The 19,662-nt window shown below is 43.0% G+C and overlaps 1 protein-coding gene across 3 annotated transcripts in view; it reads left to right on the top strand.

Annotated features, from left to right (window-relative positions):
- Positions 1–19,662, top strand: part of LOC126186300 (germinal-center associated nuclear protein) — a 304,544-nt gene that overhangs the window by 180,088 nt on the left and 104,794 nt on the right. For all 3 annotated transcript variants that reach the window (XR_007537424.1, XM_049928199.1, XM_049928198.1), the window contains exons 18-19: positions 5,653–6,033; positions 17,741–17,899. Coding sequence is in view for 2 of the 3 variants with exons in the window: in XM_049928199.1 (XP_049784156.1) it covers positions 5,653–6,033; positions 17,741–17,899 (540 nt within the window). In the remaining variant the exon portion in view is untranslated. The remainder of the gene's footprint in view (positions 1–5,652; positions 6,034–17,740; positions 17,900–19,662) is intronic.

A 19,662-nucleotide genomic window follows, 5' to 3' on the forward strand; every position in this document is an offset into this window, starting at 1 on the left:
GGCCTAGTGGTTTTCATGTTTATCTTGGTAAAAGTATGAAGTTGTGGAACAGCTGGTTAACACAGATAATTCTCTCATAATGACTAGTGATACAGGCTACAACAGTTTTAGTCAGTGTACAGTATGTCATGGGATGTGAATGTCGGAGATGGACATTTAGTGGCATTTTTCTTATTGTTTATAATGATACGAATATTGATTCAATTTTTCATGAGTGATGATTGTGATTTGGTCACACACCAATTTTTTTTGGTGTGTGTGGGGGTGGAGATAGTTAAACAGCATGAGATTGACTGATGAGAATATGGAATTGAATGGTACACATATAATACGTTCTTGTATTCATTGAAGAAATGTTTAGATTTGGGGAGGCGATATAATGTGTTTTTATTTTTGTTTGTATGTTTAGCATTACCTAGTGTCAGAGGAATATAGGCTGATTTTTGGATTATGTTTTACCATGGGGTATTTTATACATTGATAGTGACCGGGCCAAATATCTCACGAAATAAGCATAAAACGAAAAAACTACAAAGAACGAAACTCGCCCAGCTTGAAGGGGGAAACCAGATAGCGCTGCCATAGGTCAAACGGACATCAACTGCATTTTTTAAAATAGGAACCCCCATTTTTTATTACACATTCGTGTAGTACATAAAGAAATATGAATGTTTTAGTTGGACCACGTTTTTCTCTTTGTGATAGGTGGCGCTGTAACAGTCACAAACATATGAGTACATGGTATCACGTAACATTCCGCCAGTGCGGACGGTATTTGCTTCTTGACACATTACCCGTGTTAAAATGGACAGTTTACCAATTGCGGAAAAGGTCGATATCATGTTGATGTGTGGCTGTTGTGATCAAAATGCCCAATGGGCGTGTGCTATGTATGCTGCTTGGTGTCCTGGACGACATCATCCAAGAATCCGGACTGTTCGCTGGATAGTTATGTTATTTAAGGAAATAGGAAGTGTTCAGCCACATGTGAAATGTCAACCACGACCTGCAACAAATGATGAAGCCCAAGTAGGTGTTTTAGCTGCTGTCGCGGCTAATCCACACATCAGTAGCAGACAAATTGCGCGAGAATCGGGAATCTCAGAAACGTCGTTGTTGAGAATGTTACATAAACATCAATTGCACCCGTATCATATTTGCATGCACCAGGAATTGCATGGCGACGACTTTGAATGTTGTGTACAGTTCTGCCACTGGGCACAAGAGAAATTATGGGACAACGACAGATTTTATGCACACGTTCTATTTAGCGACGAAGCGTCATTCACCAACAGTGGTAATGTAAACCGGCATAATATGCACTATTGGGCAATGGAAAGTCCACAATGGCTGCGACAAGTGGAACATCAGCGACCTTCGCGGCTTAATGTATGCTGCGGCATTATGGAAGGAAGGATAATTGGCCCCTATTTTATCGATGGCAATCTAAATGGTGCAATGTATGCTGATTTCCTATGTAATGTTCTACCGATGTTACTACACGAGGTTTCACTGCATGACAGAATGGTGATGTACTTCCAACATGATGGATGTCTGGCTCATAGCTCGCTTGCGGTTGAAGTGGTATTGAATAGCATATTTCATGACGGGTGGATTGGTCGTCGAAGCACCATACCATGGCCCGCACGTTCACAGGATCTGACGTCCCCAGATTTCTCTCTGTGGGGAAAGTTGAAGGATATTTGCTATCGTGATCCACCGACAACGCCTGACAACATACGTCAGCACATTGTCAATGCATGTGCGAACGTTACTGAAGGCGAACTACTCGCTGTTGAGAGGAATGGCGTTACACGTATTGCCAAATGCATTGAGGTTGACGTACATCATTTTGAGTGTTCCATTAAGTTTCGGGTGTGCAGCCGCAATAAATCTCCTTCTTCTTCAAATATTTCGGCTGTATAACGCTCAGCCATCTTCAGAGTGAGCCGCATTTTGAGTGTTTATTTCATTAATGTGGTATTTGCAGGTAATCAAGCTATAACAGCATGCGTTTTCAGAAATGGTAAGTTCACAAAGGTACATGTATCACATTGGAACAACTGAAATAAAATGTTCAAACATACCTACATTCTGTGTTTTAATTTAAAAAATCTACCTGTTACCAACTGTTTGTCTAAAATTGTGAGTCATAGGTTTGTGACTGTTACAGTGCCATCTATCACAAAGCGAAAAAAGTGGTTCAACTAAAACATTCATATTTCAATACGTAGTGCACGAATATGTAATAAAAAATGGGGGTTCCTATTTTAAAAAAACGCAGTTGATATCCGTTTGACCTATGGCAGCGCCATCTAACAGGCCAGACATGTCCCTTCTGGTTTCCCCCTTCAAGCTAGACAAGTTCTTGTAGTTTTTTTTGTTTGTTCCTAGTAGAACTGGGTTAGATGACTGGCAGGAGAACTTGAGAAATGGCACCCGAGGTCTGAGTTGCAGCACTGATGCAGGTCAGAGGCACACCACAGAAGACAACAAAAGATCTAGCGCTTACTGTATGTGCTGCGTAATTTCTACTAAGAAATACGGTGCATCAAAATAAAAAGATTGAAAAAAAGGACAATATTTAGAGGACTTTAAGAAAAATTGCTGGTCCACCTTCAATTCGTTTATGTTTTGTTATGCACAACCTTTGGCCAGTCATATAGGCATCATGGAAATGCTGATGAGTAAATGTATTTAGCATAAGTTTAGTTAAGTTAGGGTAGGAAGTGCTGCCAGATAAGATAATTTAGGTACTTGTTCATGTCGATTTTTCTGCTATCGTATGTAGTTTATTTTGTGTATTTTTTTCATTTCTGAGGGTGCAGATTGGGTTTGGTGCTACTTGCGACAGCGTGAACTGCATGTATGGTGTAGCAAGTGGGGATAATTGTGAGCGTACAAGCTGTGGCGGGAAATTAGAGCAGCAGTTTTTTGCTGCAGAGCACGTGGCTGGTGGTTGCTATAGGGCCGTGGCGAGCAGCTAACATTTATGCGACCTTGGAAAAACCTGAGCAGATGCTTGGCAGGGGCACATATGGCCATGTTTGTGCGCTTGGAGAAATTTATATGCCAGAGAAAAATTGATAAAAACAGAAGTAAGAGTGATTCGAAGGTGCGAGTTGGCACTCATGGACAGAAAAATATGTAAAACTAAATTATCTAGATGCGCCACAGAAATATATAATAGTGTAAAAGTTATTATCTTAAAAATTGTAAATTTTAGGAAAATTCAAAAGCTAATATCTCGGCAATGCTGTGGCCGATTAATACCAACAAAGAGTTTACGGATGCGGCTAGTAGAGCCACATGCAATCATAGCCGATTTAGCTGAATATGTACCATGTTTGAATGAGACGTTGGAATATGGGACTCGACTGAGGGAAACTATGTTTCTGGAAATAAATAAATTTATAGATATGAAACTAGCAGCAGCGTTCTAAAATTTAAAGAGGTAGATGAGTTATTAAGTATGTATTTTTATTTGTTTATAATAGAAGGAAACATTCCACGAAGGAAAAATATATCTAAAACAAAGATGATGTGACTTACCAAATGAGAGTGCTGGCAGGTCGACAGACACACAAACGAACACAAACATACACACAAAATTCAAGCTTTCGCAACAAACTGTTGCCTCATCAGGAAAGAGGGAAGGAGAGGGAAAGACGAAAGGATGTGGGTTTTAAGGGAGAGGGTAAGGAGTCATTCCAGTCCCGGGAGCGGAAAGACTTACCTTGGGGGAAAAAAGGACGGTTACACACTCGCACACACACACATATCCATCCACACATATACAGACACAAGCAGACATATTTAAAGCAGACATATTCAAATATGTCTGCTTGTGTCTGTATATGTGTGGATGGATATGTGTGTGTGTGTGTGTGCGAGTGTGTAACCGTCCTTTTTTCCCCAAGGTAAGTCTTTCCGCTCCCGGGACTGGAATGACTCCTTACCCTCTCCCTTAAAACCCACATCCTTTCGTCTTTCCCTCTCCTTCCCTCTTTCCTGATGAGGCAATAGTTTGTTGCGAAAGCTTGAATTTTGTGTGTATGTTTGTGTTCGTTTGTGTGTCTGTCGACCTGCCAGCACTTTCATTTTTTATTTGTTTATTTATGTGTAGTAACAGTAATCTGGGAAAAGCAGTATCATGCTGCAAGAACGTTATTTGTGAAAAATCGGTTGCAGGAACAGAAAATTGGACCTTAAATTGTCATTGCTCAGAATTTTTCTACGTTTTTCAATGTATCATATGGGTTTCTGTGTTCAGTTTTAGAATATTCGTAATTCTTTTTGTTGACCATTGTTTTGATTTAGGCAGTCATTTCGAGGATGCATAAGTTGGCCATCTTTGATGACAGTGGAGCTTGAACGACGCTAAGAGCCAGACGTGCCACCCATCTGGGGGTAGTATTGGATTGGTATACATGATCGGGGACAAATATGTATGTAGCAACATTCAAAAATGATCAAGTTGAGCGCGGTATATTGGGTTAGGACAGCGGACAAAGTGTATGTCGTGAACTGTGAACAGACTGTTGAGTGCCGTGGTCACGACATATGAATTTTATAGTGAAGTGTTGTCGCATCAGTTATTAACAGCCGCCCTTATGTAAAAGCACCTCAGGCTGCATTTTATGTGTTTAGTCAATATATTGAAGACTATTAGTGGAAAAGTAGAAATAAACTACTTGTTCAAATTATTAATCTACTTGAGTGACTCAATATTTTTAAATTTCACCGCAATACTTGCTTGCATTGATTTTTTATATTTTATTTCAGCTTGAAAATTGAAAGCGTTGGCATGTTGATAGACACACAAACACACACACAAAATTCAAGCTTTTGCAACCAACGGTTGCTTCGTCAGGAAAGAGGGAAGGAGAGGGAAAGAGGAAAGTGTATGTAGTTCTACAATTATATGGTACTGTAAAGTTATTGGATCAGCACTCTCTCTCTCTCTCTCTCTCTCTCTCTCTCTCTCTCTCTCTCTCTCTCTCTCTCTCCCTCCCTCCCTCCCTCCCTCCCTCTGTTTCCCTCTCCCTCCCTCTCCTACCGTTCTACCCTCTCTCATTCCCCCCCCCTTTTCTTTTCTCCCCCCCCTCCCCCCCCCCCCCTCCCCCCAATGTCCATCTCCTTACAAAAAAAGATATTTGCATTCAATGTCAGTCTTTGCCAGTAAGACAATGACTACTTGAGCAAAAATGAGGAAATGGTTTCCAGAGGTAATTCTAAATATTTCATTCATTTTATAGCTTATCACAGTTGTAGAAATGGTAGTCTTGTCACTTTAGGGGAATGACCTTTCAAAATTGAATCTAGCTATGACTAGAGAGTGGCAGCTGGATGTAACTGAACTAGTATGGCTCATCTAAATCTGTGGCATGGAATTTCCTGTTTGGGTCATTACCCATTTCTTAGTCATAAAATTCCCTTAGATTTACATACTTGGCAGGCCAGTAAAGTTGTGTTTTAGTGCTGAACATTACGATGATTACCACATTACACTGCTCCCTGTTACTGAGAAGACAAATAAAAAATGTGACTATCATTGTAACAATTATCTTTTATGTTAATTGTTTATTTTGGTCATCATACCTTATTTTAAGTTTGTATGTAAGAGAACTAACTTCATCTTTTTCATTGCAGTCAGATGTACTAATGAAAACTGAAGCAAGAACTCCTCTCCATACAGTACTGGGGATTTGTGTTCAGAGGATTACTGGTGTTGCACCCACTCAAGGTTCAGTACCTACTGAAGCAAATTATAGAGGAACTAACGGAATACTGTTCTTACTTTCAAATATTGTGGAAGGCACCGACAAATCTTGTAGACGTCTTATCAGGCTATTGAGAGTTCTGTCACCACAACCCCGTGTACCAGTGGCAATCATTGACCTCCAGCAGTTTGACAGCATGAAAAGCTGTTTAAATGAGAGATGGCTGCATGATATTAAAAATGGACAAGTACTTGCGGATTTCAGTATCTTTCAAGGAAATATCAGATCTAAGAACAGTATTAAAGAAATGGTAAGGAGACAAGATTCATTTTGTGCATGCCCCAACCCTCTCTCTCTTGGCTGAAACACACAGCAGAATGTAAAATCATGACTTTTTTTTTGACAAGATTAGGTATTAACAAAAGTTTATGGTATTCCAGCATGTTGTTCATGATAGCATCAGCAACTAGAATTGACTTCACTGTTTTTTATTGTCTTTCATAACTGCATTCACTCTGAAATTTATTGGTGATTATTTCAATCATAATTACATGAGTTTTTTAATCATGTGATTTGTCATGAAGTACTTTATTAGAACCGTACGATCCTTTCAAGATTACGTTTCACATTTAGCTTTATGAGTTGCTCTGCACTGCAATGTTATTTTAAAATGAAGTAATAACCAATCATTTTACTGTAGTATCAACTATAAACTTATTCAGAGAGGAGGACAACAGTGTATTACACATATATTACTACAGTTTATCATCCATTCTTTGTATGAATCCTCATATTAAGAGTGGAAAGTGTGAGGCCTCTTGTAGAATAGTGAGTGTTGAATTGTATTGTTAATCTGGTAGAAAGTGATTACTGTTTGAAGATCTTTGGTACAGCTGAAAAGGCCTTATCCTAGCCCTGCAGAGTTCGCACCATTAACATTTTTGACTATTGAACAGGAACGTAAAATCTCTATTCTGCACTATATTGTATGGCATATTCTGCAAACTGCCACTATCCTAGATGCTGAGAGTGGCAAGCAAGCCAAAACACATTACTTTAGTGTACTGAAACATAGTGGGCTTATAAGAGGACAGACTGATGGGATGAGATCCTTCATGAACAGAAAGGTAATTTGTCATAATGTTAGTATCTGAGGTATTGAAAAACCCTCATACCATTAAAGCACTTTAGGGAGGATCACTAATAACGTATATGATTGTAGGTATCTCAGGCATAACATTGGATGGTTATGTAGAAATTTTAAATTATTTCCAAACAGCATAAGCTCATCATATTCAAGCACTAAATAATTAATGTAGCTCAGTGGTATAATGCAAGTCTGTCAATTGGATACCACTTCAGCAACTTGTGTGTGCCCTAATATCCAATTATCCAACTGTGCAAAGGAGAGCTCTGGTTTAACATGGAATCTAGTGACTCATCACATCTTTGAGAGGTTAAAAGAGAGACTGAACAGTCTTTTTCAACCAGAATTTAATCCCATGACCTTTCGGTTTCCAGGCACATGGTTTACTGTTAGATCATCAGGCCCAACAATAATGCCGTGTGATCCACTAGCCTGATGACAGTTTTTCAATTGGATGCCACTTCAGCAACTTGTGTGTACCTGAGCCAGTGGCATCTGACATACCCAGATGGCCACCCATCGAATTACTAACAGGGCTCAACATCACTTAACTTCAGCAATCGGGTGGGAACTGGTTTTACCAATGCAGCAAGGCCATTGGCATTTCAAGTGCTGATACAAGTGTTAAGTGCTGCAAGGATAGGACATTATTGTAGAAACTACAAAACATTTCAAAGGAACAACTGTTGAAATAAAAAAATGTATATATATTTGATTGTACAAGATTCAGATAACATGACATAAAAACATGTTTTGCAGACATAAAACATATAGTTCTTCCTTCTTCCAGAGGCCCCCCGTGCGGGTCCGGGGGCTAGAATAGGCGTGAGGTATTCCTGCCTGTCGTATGAGGCAACTAAAAGGTGTTTCACACGTTTTGGCCTTTATGTGACTGCCCCGTGTTGGGTTTGACCTCCATTCTTCAAAATTTTCCTGAAGAGCGAGCCAAGTGGGGAAGGACGCCTTACAAGGTGCATTGTGTCCATCGTGCATTGAGATCTTTAGCCCACTTTCTTGTCATCGCATTGCAGTCCTGCCCATTCTCCATCTTTTGGGCATGGACACTTTTCTGGGTGCGTTTTCCACCATGCACTATGTAGTGTCGATTTCTGTGTCGACGATGACCACGGACTTCTTTGCAACTGATATCCAGCACGGTAGCCAGTCCGTTGTGGTGGGGCCTACATGTACCCTGTTGTTTGTAACCTCCTGACCACGCAGGGATCGTTTTGCTGATGCCTGTGCTGTTAACTCCCCATGTATGCCAAGGGGTAGATGCCCATCCCCCTGGGGCATCGGGACTCCTGGCATTGGCCATCCTGCCAGGTGGCATTCGCTGCACCTGTGGGGAGGGCCCCTGGTCAGAGTGAGTGGCATCAGGGTGGACGCCATGTGATGAAGCATAGTCCATCATCTCTTGCTGGTGATGATGGTGGTAAAACACCAGCAGTCTCTAAGCGGTCATGAGCTGAATTAAATGCACAGAATTACGAGCCCAAATCGTTCCCCTCCCTGGTCACAACATGGGAGGAACGTCAGGCTAAGGATGGCAGCGGATGTAATTCACCCCAGTACCTTGTATGTTCGAGAGCTGATGGGAATCTTTCATGACGATGAAGCCTCAATTTTTTGTTCAGCACTTAGAGGACAAGTTGGAGGAGGTGGAGGCTTGTCGAAAATTAGATCTGGGCTAGTCTTGATCAACACAGCATCCTCTGCCCAGTCACGGGAGTTACTCGCTTGTGACAAGCTGGGGAATGTTTCTGTAACCGTCACGCACCATAAGAGCTTAAATATGATCCAGGGTATCATATTTCACAGAGACCTTCTTTTGCAGTCCGACGATGAGCTGCATGCCAATTTAGAGCAGTGAGGTGTACGTTTCATCTGGCGTGTCCACCAGGGTCTGAAGGATAATCAGGTTGCCACTGGTGCCTTATCTTGGCCTTAGGGTGATTGCCCGAGAAGGTCGAGGTGATGGTCTACTGGTGTGATGTAAAGCCCTATATCCCTCACCCGATGTGGTGCTTTAAGTGCTGGAAGTTTGGCCATATGTGTTCCTGCTGTACTTCCAGCATCACATGCCAAGATTGTGGATGCCCATCATATCCCAATACTCCATGTGACCCGCCTCCCATCTGTGTCAACTGCAGAGAGCACCATTCGCCTTGCTCGCCTGACTACAGGATTCTCCAGAAAGAAAGGAAAATCATAGAGTACAAGACCCTGGATAGACTGACCTACACTGAGGCTAAGAGAAAATTTGAACGCCTGCATCCAGTGCATATGACATTGTCTTATGCCACCGCTACAACAGTTCCGGCACCATCAGCTCCGCCAACCCAGGTCACCTCTGGAGCCAGAAGACTACACCTGCCCCCTTCATGGTGGGGGGCATTTCCCTCCCTGTTGCTCCTGTACCACCTACTTCGGGAGCAACCCCCCCCCCCCCCCTCCCCACCCAACCATCGGGGACATCCGTCCCCACTTCTAAGCCGGAGAAGCGTAAGTCTTTTGCAGCTTCTCTTGCTAGAAAGAGGCCCCTTGGGTCACTCCCTTCCCAGGTTTCTTCTGGTGCGGAAGATGACACCCGCTAGTGGCTGAAGAGACCAAAAGCAGCTGGTCGTAGGGCTTCACGCTCATCCTCAGTCCCGGAGACTGAGCCAGTAAAGTCCTCCCAACCAGGGAAATCCAAGGAGCAGTGAGAGAAATCAAAAAAGAAAACCCCTAAGACCAAGGAAATTGCGGTGGCACCCGCACCACTGCTACCTACAAGCTCTGCGGCTGAGGATGGGGTGGAGATTTTGGCGTCCGCTGAGGACCTAGATCTTGCCAGACCCTCAGACACAATGGATATAGAGTGGTCAGGCAATAAATCAGTGGCAGCAGGTGACTTTGAGGTGTAAACTGCCTCTTTGAATGTTCCATGCCTTCTCAGTCTCATGATGTCATCCTCCAGTGGAATTGCGGCGGTTTTTTCCACCGCCTGGCTGAGCTACAGCAACTGTTAAGCTTTACACCTACTACCTGCATTGCCCTCCAGGAAACCTGGTTCTCTCCACCCCTGCCTTCTGCGGCTGTAAGGGAGATTACAGGAATCGGCGCGACTATAATCAAGTGTCAGGTGGAGTTTGTATTTATGCCCTAAACTCAGTCTGTAGTGAACATTTGCCTGTTCAAACCCCTCTTGGAGCTGTGGCTGTCAGAATAAGGATGACGTAGGAAATAACTGTCTGCAATGTATATCTTCCTCCAGTTGGTGCAGTACCCCTGAATGTATTAGCTGCACTGATTGATCAACTCCCTAAACCTTTCCTACTTCTGGGAGATATTAATCCCCATAACCCCTTGTGGGGTGGTACCATGCTCACTGGCTGAGGCAGAGATGTTGAAACTTCACTGTCGCAATTTGACCTCTGCCTCTTAAATACTGGGGCCGCCACACATTTCAGTGTGCCTCATGGTAGTTACTCAGCAATTGATTTATAAATTTGCAGCCCAGGACTTCTCTCATCTATCCACTGGACAGCACATGACGACCTGTGTGGTAGTGACCATTCCCTTATCTTACTGTCAGTGCCCCAGCATCAGGCACACGGACGCTTGCCCAGATGGGCTTTGAACAAGGCAGAATGGGGAACTTTCACTTCTGCTGTCGCCACTGAATCTCTCCCACATGGTAACATCATTGTGATGGTCGAGCAGGTGACTAGCACAATTGGTTCTGCATCAGAAAACGCTATCCCTCACTCTTTAGGGTGCCCAAGGTGTAAGGCAGTCCCTTGGTGTTTGCTGGAAGTCGCTGAAGCAATTAAGGAGCGTCGGCGAGCTCTACAGTGACATAAGCGGCACCCTTCCCTGAAGCACCTCATAGCCTTTAAACAGCTCTGCGCCCGTGTTCACTACCTTATCAAACAATGGAAGAAGAAGTGTTAGGAGAGATATGTCTCCACCATTGGGTACCACACGTCACCTTTCCAAGTCTGGGCAAAGATCAAACGTCTATTCGGGTACCAGGCCCCAATAGCTGTCCCTGGTGTTATCATAAATGGTGAGTTATGTACCAACGCAATCGCGCAAACTCAATTGCTGAGCACGAGCACTTCACTCGAGCCTCTGCATCAGAGGCCTTTGCACTCTAAAATGGTGGCTGGAAGGGAACATCCTCTCATTCACTACACCCTGCAGTGAATCCTATAATGCCCCATTTACAGAGTGGGAGCTCCTCAGTGCCCTTGCACATTGCCCTGACACAGCTCCTGGGCCTGATCGCATCCACAGCCAGATGATTAAACATCTCTCATCTGACTACAAGCGACATCGTCTCGTCATCTTCAACCAGATCTGGTGCAATGGCGTTTTTCCATCGCAGTGGCGGGTGAGCACCATCATTTCGGTGCTCAAACCCTGTAAAAACCCGCTTGATGTGGATAGCTATTGGCCAATCAGCCTCAGCAACATTCTTTGTAAGCTGCTGGAACGTATCGTATGTCGGCAGTTGGGTTGGTTCCTGGAGTCATGTGGCTTGCTGGCTCCATGTCAGGGCGGCTTCCACCAGGGTCACTCTACCACTGATAATCTTGTGTCCAGCGAGTCTGCCATCCGAACAGCCTTTACCAGACGGCAACACCTGATTGCCGTATTTTTTTGACTTACGTAAAGCATACAACACGACTTGGCGACATCATATCCTTGCCACATTGTATGAGTGGGCTCTCTGGAGACCATCTCGATTTTTATCCAAAACTTCCTGTCGCTCCGTACTTTGCGCGTCCAGGTTGGTGACTCCCATAGTTCCATCCATATCCAGGAGAATGGAGTCCCGCAGGACTCTGTATTGAGTGTGTCTCTATTTTTAGTGGCCATTAACGGTCTTGCAGCAACTGTCGGGCCCTCCATCTCACCTTCTCTGGATGCAGATGACTTCTACATTTCGTACTGCTGCTCCAGTAATGTTGTTGCGGAGCAGCACCCCCAGGGAGCCATCCACAAGGTGCAATCATTGGCTCTAGCCCACAGCTTCCAGTTTTCAGCCGCAACATCATGTGTCGTGCACTTCTGTCGGCATCATACCTTTCATCCGGAACCCGCACTTTACCTTTATGACAATCCACTCACTCTAGTGGAGACATATCAATTCCTAGGACTGGTTTTCGATGCCCGATTGACTTGGCTTCCTCATTTTCGTCAGTTTAAGCAGAGGTCCTGGCAGCACCTCAATGCCCTCTGTTGCCTGAGCAACACCAATTGGAGTGCAGATCGCTGTATGCTGCTGCAGCTCTACAGAGCCCTTGTCCAATCCCGAATTGACTATGGGAGTGTGGTTTATGGTTCGGCAGCGCCTTCAGCATTGCATTTACTCGAACCTGTGCACCACTGTGGCGTTTGATTAGTGACAGGAGCTTTTAGGACGAGTCCAGTGACCAGCGTACTGGTGGAGGCTGGTGTCCCTCCACTGCATATCAGACGTGCGGAACTGCTTGCCAGTTATGCAGCACACATTAATAGTTCCCCGGAGCATCCAAATTACCGTCTCCTTTTCCCGTGCGCGGCAGTCCATTTCCTGTATCTGCGGCCTAGATCCAGGCAAACGATTGTGGTTCGCTTGCGGTCCCTTCTCTCCAAACTGGAGTCCTTCCCTTTACCAACTCTACTTGCGGTCCATTCACGTACGCATCCATGGTGTGTGCCTCAGCCGCAGCTTCGTCTGGACCTTTTGCATGGCCCTAAGGACTTTGTTAACCCCACTGCTCTCTGCTGTCACTTCCTCTCTATTGTTGACGTGTTCTGGGGCTCTGAAGTGGTTTACACCGACGGCTCAATGGCTGATGGCCACGTAGGCTTCGCATATGTTCATGGAGGACATATTGAGCGGCACTCCTTGCCAGTTGGCTGCTGTGTTTTCACTGCAGAGCTGGCACTCATATCTCGTGCTCTTGAGTACAGCTGCTCGTGCCCTGGGGAGTCATTTCTCCTGTGTACTCACTCATTGAGCAGCCTACAAGCTATCGACCAGTGCTACCCTCGCCACCCTCTGGTAGCATCCATTCAGGAGTCCATCTATGCCCTGGATTAGTCCTGCCATTCCGTGGTGTTATGTGTGTACCCCGGGACACGTCAGAATCCCCGGCAATGAACTTGCCGACAGGCTGGCGAAAGAGGCGACGCGGAAACCTCTTCTGGTGATAGGCCTCTGAAGCTACTGCAGGGTTTTCCGGCTTTGGGAGGCGGAATGGCATAACAGCACACACAACAAACTGCATGTCATTAAGGAGGCTATGGATGTGTGGGACTCTTCCATGCAGGTCTCTCGCAGGGAATCAGTTGTCCTCTGCCGGCTCTGCATTGGTCATATGTAGCTAACTCATAGTTACCTACTCCGTCGCGAGGACCCACCTCAGTGTCGCTATGGCTCCCAAATGACAGTCGTCCACCTCTTGCTGGACTGCCCACTTTTAGCTGCTCTGTGGCAGACTTTTAACTTTCACAGCACCCTGCCGTCGGTGTTGGGCGACAATGCCTCCACAGCAACTTTAGTTTTACATTTTATCAGTAAGAGTGGGTTTTATACTTCTATTTAGGTTTTAGAGCATGTCCTTTGTCCCTCTGTGTCCTCCACCCTAGTGCTTTTAGGGTGGAGGTTTTTATATGTTGCAGAGTGGCTGGCTTTCTCTTTTTATTCTCGTGGTTGGCCAGCCACTGTAATCTGCTTTCATGTTTTACTCTCTTCTGTTTCTAGCGTCTCTGTGTTGTTTTCTCATCCTCTTTTGTTCCTTTTAGTGTTAGTTGCCTTCCCTTCATTCTTGTGGCTTTTCCTTTCTTTCTGTTTTGTGTTACATGGTTCGTCTGTTTTATACCCACACTTGTGGCGTTGTTTTATTAGGAACAAGGGTCCTATGACCTCGTAGTTTGGTCCCTTCTCATGCCTTTAAACCAACCAACCATCTTCTGGAAGCATGGACATGCTAACAGAATTGTTTATACCTAGGGTAGGGGAGTACCCTCATAATTTTCTCTTTCAATCTGACATGCACAATCAAAACTATGTGACTGAATGACAGAATTTCTGTTGTTGACTATGCGAACTACACAGACAGTGAACATGTGGGTAAGTATGAACACCATATTCACAACTCAACTCACTTCATACACCGCCTCAGACATTCGCAGCTAAGTGATACTGACATTACAGTCAGTCTCCAAGTGGTCACCATCATAACAAAATTCCCACCTTCGAAATCCTTGAGATTAAATGCAGAAAAGTTAGATTATTGTTTCACTGAATTCTTAAGCACATTCTGATGTGAACATATTTCCTCCTCCTCCTCCTCCTCCTCCTCCTGGCCTCATCCCATGCCTCCATGAGGTCAGGATGTTATTTCAGATTTGGAATTGTTAGAGGTAGTATGTGGTTAGGTGCCCTTCCTGGGCCCACCAGTTCTAACTGAGATGAGATGCTGATTAAAATTATTTGCTATTTGACATTTATCACATTGAATTGCAGTGACTGCCAGCTACCCATTGTTTAAGACGAACAACAGGAAATTATATGCAGAAATGGGTAGAACGTCTGTCTGCTCTGCAGAAAAAACAGTATCTGTCACTACTCGTTCACGTGATTGGCATGTCAGTGGTAGATCTAGGCATCCTGTGCAGGGTTTACAGGGACGAGGTGGTCTCAGGGTGTTGTACTGATCCCCCTGACAGAAGTTTGAGGTGCTATCTTTCACTGAAGCTGAGCCAGTGGAACTTGTGCCACCTGTTTTGCGGAAACTTGTTTCGTCCAGTGTCAAGAGAAGACAAACACAAAGTGTAGGGGTTTGTTAATCACCGGCAGTTCAAACATATGGCGAATGATGGTGCCCCCTAGGGAAATAGCAGCAAGAGACAGGAAAGGACACTGGGTACACTCAATGTGTATGCCTGGGGGCCTCTTTTAACATGTTGAAGAGACTATTCCGGCAGCCCTTGAGGGAAAAGGGTGCAATCAGCTGCAGAGTATGGTACATATTGGAACAAGTGATGCCTGGAATCAGAACTCTTAGGTCATTCTTGTTTCATTCCAGTGATTGGCAGAGGTGATCTAGAAGACCAGTGCATGGAGTATCAATGAAGCTCACTATTTGCAGCATTGTAGCCAGAACTGATCTTGCCCTTTGGTTCTGAGTCAACTGGAACGATGAAACCAAAGACTTCAGAGGTTCTGTGACAAGCTAGGCTGCAACTTCCTGGACTTGCATCATAGAGTTGAGAACTGTAGGGTCCACCTAAATTTGTCAGGTGTGCACTACACATCAGAGGCTGCTACTTAGGTAGCCGACTGTATGCGGGGTGTACACCCGAGTTTCTCGGGTTAGGTGACTCTCCATCCAATCCAGAAAACGTCTGTGTAAGATCAAAAGAAGTGCCTTCCACAGGTGAGAGTATTAAAATCCTAATGCGTAACTGTGAAGCATTCAAAACAAAGTGCCTAAAAAGCAGTGGTGTTAGGTACAGAAAGCTGGTTGAAACTTGAAATTGATAGCAGTGAGAGTTTTGGGGAAAATTTGAATGTATATTGAAAGGATAGACAAATGGTAAATGCAGGTGGTTTATTTGTTGCAATAGACAAGAAACTCAGATTTGCCGAGATAGAAGTTGAAACTGCATGTGAGATTGCTGGGCAAGACTCAGTATAAGGGGTGGACATGAAATGATAACTGAATCCTTCTGTCGTCCACCAGACTCATCTCCTGATGTAACTGAAAGCTTGAAAGAAAGCCTCAATTCACTGGGATGTAATGTCCCCAATCATACTGTAATTATTGGTGGAGACTTTAATCGCCCAGCAATTAATTGGGAAAAATTACAATTTTGTTAGTAGCAGGTGTGATACCTAAAAGCTATCTCTGAAAACTATCTAGAAAGATAGTAAGGAAACCCACTTTGATGAAAATGTATTGGATGTAGTGGCAACAAATAGACCTAACCTCTTTGAGGACGTCCATATCAAAACTGGTATCAGTGAACAGACGCAGTTGTGGCAACAGTGATTACCAAAGTGCAAAGGACAACTAAAACAAGCAGAAAGACAGATATGTTCAGTAAACGAGATAAAAAAAATCAGTAGAATCATACCCCAATGAGGAACTTGAAAGCTCTGCACCAGGTCAGTCAAATAGGTACAGTATTTCTTGATTTCCGAAAAGCATTTGATTCTGTGCCACATGCCTATTGTCAAAAGTATGATCATATGGGGTATCAAGTGAAATTTGTGGCTGGATCGAGGACTTTTTGGTATGGAGGACGTAGCATGTTATTTTGGATGTAGAGTCATCGTCCGATGTCGAAGGAACTTCAGGTGTGCCTGAGGAAAGTGTTTTAGATATTAATGGAACTGAACTGGAACACTCTTGAAGATAGATGTAAACTGTTCTGAGAAACTCTATCAATAAGGTTTCAAGAATCTGCTTTAATGATGACTCTAGGATTATATCACAAACCTCAATGTATTGCTCATAAAGGGATTGTGAGGATAAGATTAGTATAATTGCTGCACGCATAGAGGAATTCTCCATACATGCATGGAACGGGGAAAAAATGTAATAACTGGTACAATGGGATGTAGCCTCTGCCATGCACAGTTTGTAGAGTACAGATGTAGTCGTGAATGTGATTTCTTCTGCTGCATGTGGTGGCAGATATATGGACTGCTGACAGTGACTGATAACAGATTACATATTTACACCACACTTTTCATAGACTGCAATTGAAATGGTGCTTTCTTGTGGTGCACTTGCAACAGCAGATGGTGGTGGGGTGAATTCTGATTGTAGGAACTAAGTCCCAAGATATGAAGTCTCAACCAACAAGTAATTCTAATCAGACCATAGTACAGTTTGGTCATTTCTTTAGACATGAAGCAACTCAGATTTTCTTCACTGTCTTATCTTCACACCTGCAGACAACATGGACTTTTTGTGAGAAATACAAATGTATCACAAATGTTGCACTCATTGTTGTATGTGGTTTCTGTGTGATGAGTGCTTGTTAAACAGTGTATGAAAATACCTCTGCACTGTCTACCATCTAAGATGCTTTGTTGTGCTCTGAGGTTGACAGTATTTAAAAGTCAGCAACAATGCTTCTGGTGTTCAGTGGATGAAGTACAGTGGTCATTACAACAGGTGGATCCCTCTCAGTGTGGTGTCTGGGTGACTGGTCTCTCCTTCTCAATCTTCAACCAATTCTTTTTCACTCCCCGAGGAAGGAAAAATAAGCTAAGAATAATATTTTGTACTTTTTAGTATTTCTGTTGGTTGTGTGTGGAATTTCACATCTTAGAAGGTAATTTACTGGGGCAGCCATATGGCCTCCTTGTAAATTAATTATGAATAATATATTTATGGGAGTTTTCCATCACTGCGTATGTGTGTGCCATTAAAATAAGGAATAAAACAGCTTTATTGTTGCATCATCCTTTTTGCTAACTTATCATACTCGTATTATTGTATTTCGGAAAAACACAGCTAATTAATTATTTAAATGTTTCTGTGTTCATTCATGTATTTATACTCCTATGTTCTATAAGAAATATGTTGTCATAATTGTCTGGACTATTGTACATGTTCCCGGCGGAGGTTCGAGTCCTCCCTCGGGCATGGGTGTGTGTGTTTGTCCTTAGGATAATTTAGGTTAAATAGTGTGTAAGCTTAGGGACTGATGACCTTAGCAGTTAAGTCTGATAAGATTTCACACACATTTGAACATTTTTATTGTACATGAGCAACTTATGATTAAAGAAGTAATTGATTTCTGAAAAATTATTTGTTCTGTTTGCAAAATTCTACATTGCAGGAGTGGTTTCTGATGTTGCATATTTGTTTCTCAGATGGTGTCAGCACTAAAATGGCTCGCAAGTAAAAGGCCACGTACACCACCTGTTTACATATGCTATCTGCCGCAATTGTGGGAAACCTGTTTTACTGAGAAATTCTGGTCCAAGATTGAATGGTCTCTAGCAGACAATTCAGTTTTTGTAATGCAGCAGGTAAGTTTGTAAAGAGAAATAAAACAAACCTTGGAACTGGTATTTGCGATGTTTTGTTCTTTGCAACAAATTTACTTGCTGCAATGTTTTCATCAAATATCATCCGATGTTCAGTCCTTAGAAGACTTTAATTTTTCTCAATATTGCTGAAGAAAAATTGCAACCAGCCATACTTTTTCATGAATAATTTATTTTCTTGTGACTAGTTTAGTTATGAGATCGACAGGAAGTGCAAAATGGCTAAGCAGGGATGGCTAGAGGACAAATGTAAGGATGTAGAGGCTTATCTCACTAGGGGTAAGATAGATACTGCCTACAGGAAAATTAAAGAGACCTTTGGAGGAAAGAGAGCCACTTGTATTAATATCAAGAGCTCAGATGGAAACCCAGTTCTAAGCAAAGAAGGGAAAGCAGAAAGGTGGAAGGAGTATATAGAAGGTCTATACAGGGGCGATCTACTTGAGTACAATATTATGGAAATAGAAGAGGATGTAGATGAAGATGAAATGGGAGATACGATACTGCATGAAGAGTTTGACAGAGCACTGAAAGACCTAAATCGAAACAAGGCCCCGGATTAGACAACATTCCATTGGAACTACTGACGGCCTTGGGAGAGCCAGTCCTGACAAAACTACCATCTGGTGAGCAAGATGTATGAGACAGGCTAAATACCCTCAGACTTCAAGAAGAATATAGTAATTCCAGTCCCAAAGAAAGCAGGTGTCGACAGATGTGAAAATTACCGAACTATCAGTTTAGTAAGTCACGGCTGCAAAATACTCACGCGAGGGAAGATCAGGTTGGATTCCGTAGAAATATGGGGACACGTGAGGCAATACTGACTCTACGACTTATTTTAGAAGCTAGATTAAGAAAAGGCAAACCTACATTTCTAGCATTTGTAGACTTAGAGAAAGTTTTTGACAATGTTGACTGGAATACTCTCTTTCAAATTCTGAAGGTGGCAGGAGTAAAATACAGGGAGAGAAAGGCTATTTACAATTTGTACAGAAACCAGATGGCAGTTATAAGAGTCAAGGGACATGAAAGGGAAGCAGTGGTTGGGAAGGGAGTGAGACAGGGTTGTAGCCTCTCCCTGATGTTATACAATCTGTATATTTGAGCAAGCAGTAAAGGAAACAAAAGAAAATTCGGAGTAGGTATTAAAATCCATGGAGAAGAAATAAAAACTTTAAGATTTGCCGATGACATTGTAATTCTGTCAGAGACAGCAAAGGACTTGGAAGAGCAGTTGAACGGAATGGACAGTGTCTTGAAAGGAGGATATAAGATGAACATCAACAAAATCAAAACGAGGATAATGGAATGTAGTCGAATGAAGTTGGGTGATGCTGAGGGAATTAGATTAGGAAATGAGACCCTTAAAGTAGTAAAGGAGTTTTGCTATTTGGGTAGCAAAATAACTGATGATGGTCGAAGTAGAGAGGATATAAAATGTAGACTGGCAATGGCAAGGAAAGTGTTTGTGAAGAAAAGAAATTTGTTAACATCGAGTATAGATTTAAGTGTCAGGAAGTCGTTTCTGAAAGTATTTGTATGGAGTGTAGCCATGTATGGAAGTGAAACATAGACAATAAATAGTTTGGACAAGAAGGGAATAGAAGCTTTTGAAATGTGGTGTTACAGAAGAATGCTGAAGATTAGATGGGTAGATCACATAACTAATGAGGAGGTATTGAATAGAATTGGGGAGAAGAGGAGTTTGTGGCACAACTTGACTAGAAGAAGGGATTGGTTGG

Source organism: Schistocerca cancellata, chromosome 1, assembly GCF_023864275.1.
Source record: "Schistocerca cancellata isolate TAMUIC-IGC-003103 chromosome 1, iqSchCanc2.1, whole genome shotgun sequence".
Lineage (NCBI taxonomy): Eukaryota > Metazoa > Arthropoda > Insecta > Orthoptera > Acrididae > Schistocerca > Schistocerca cancellata.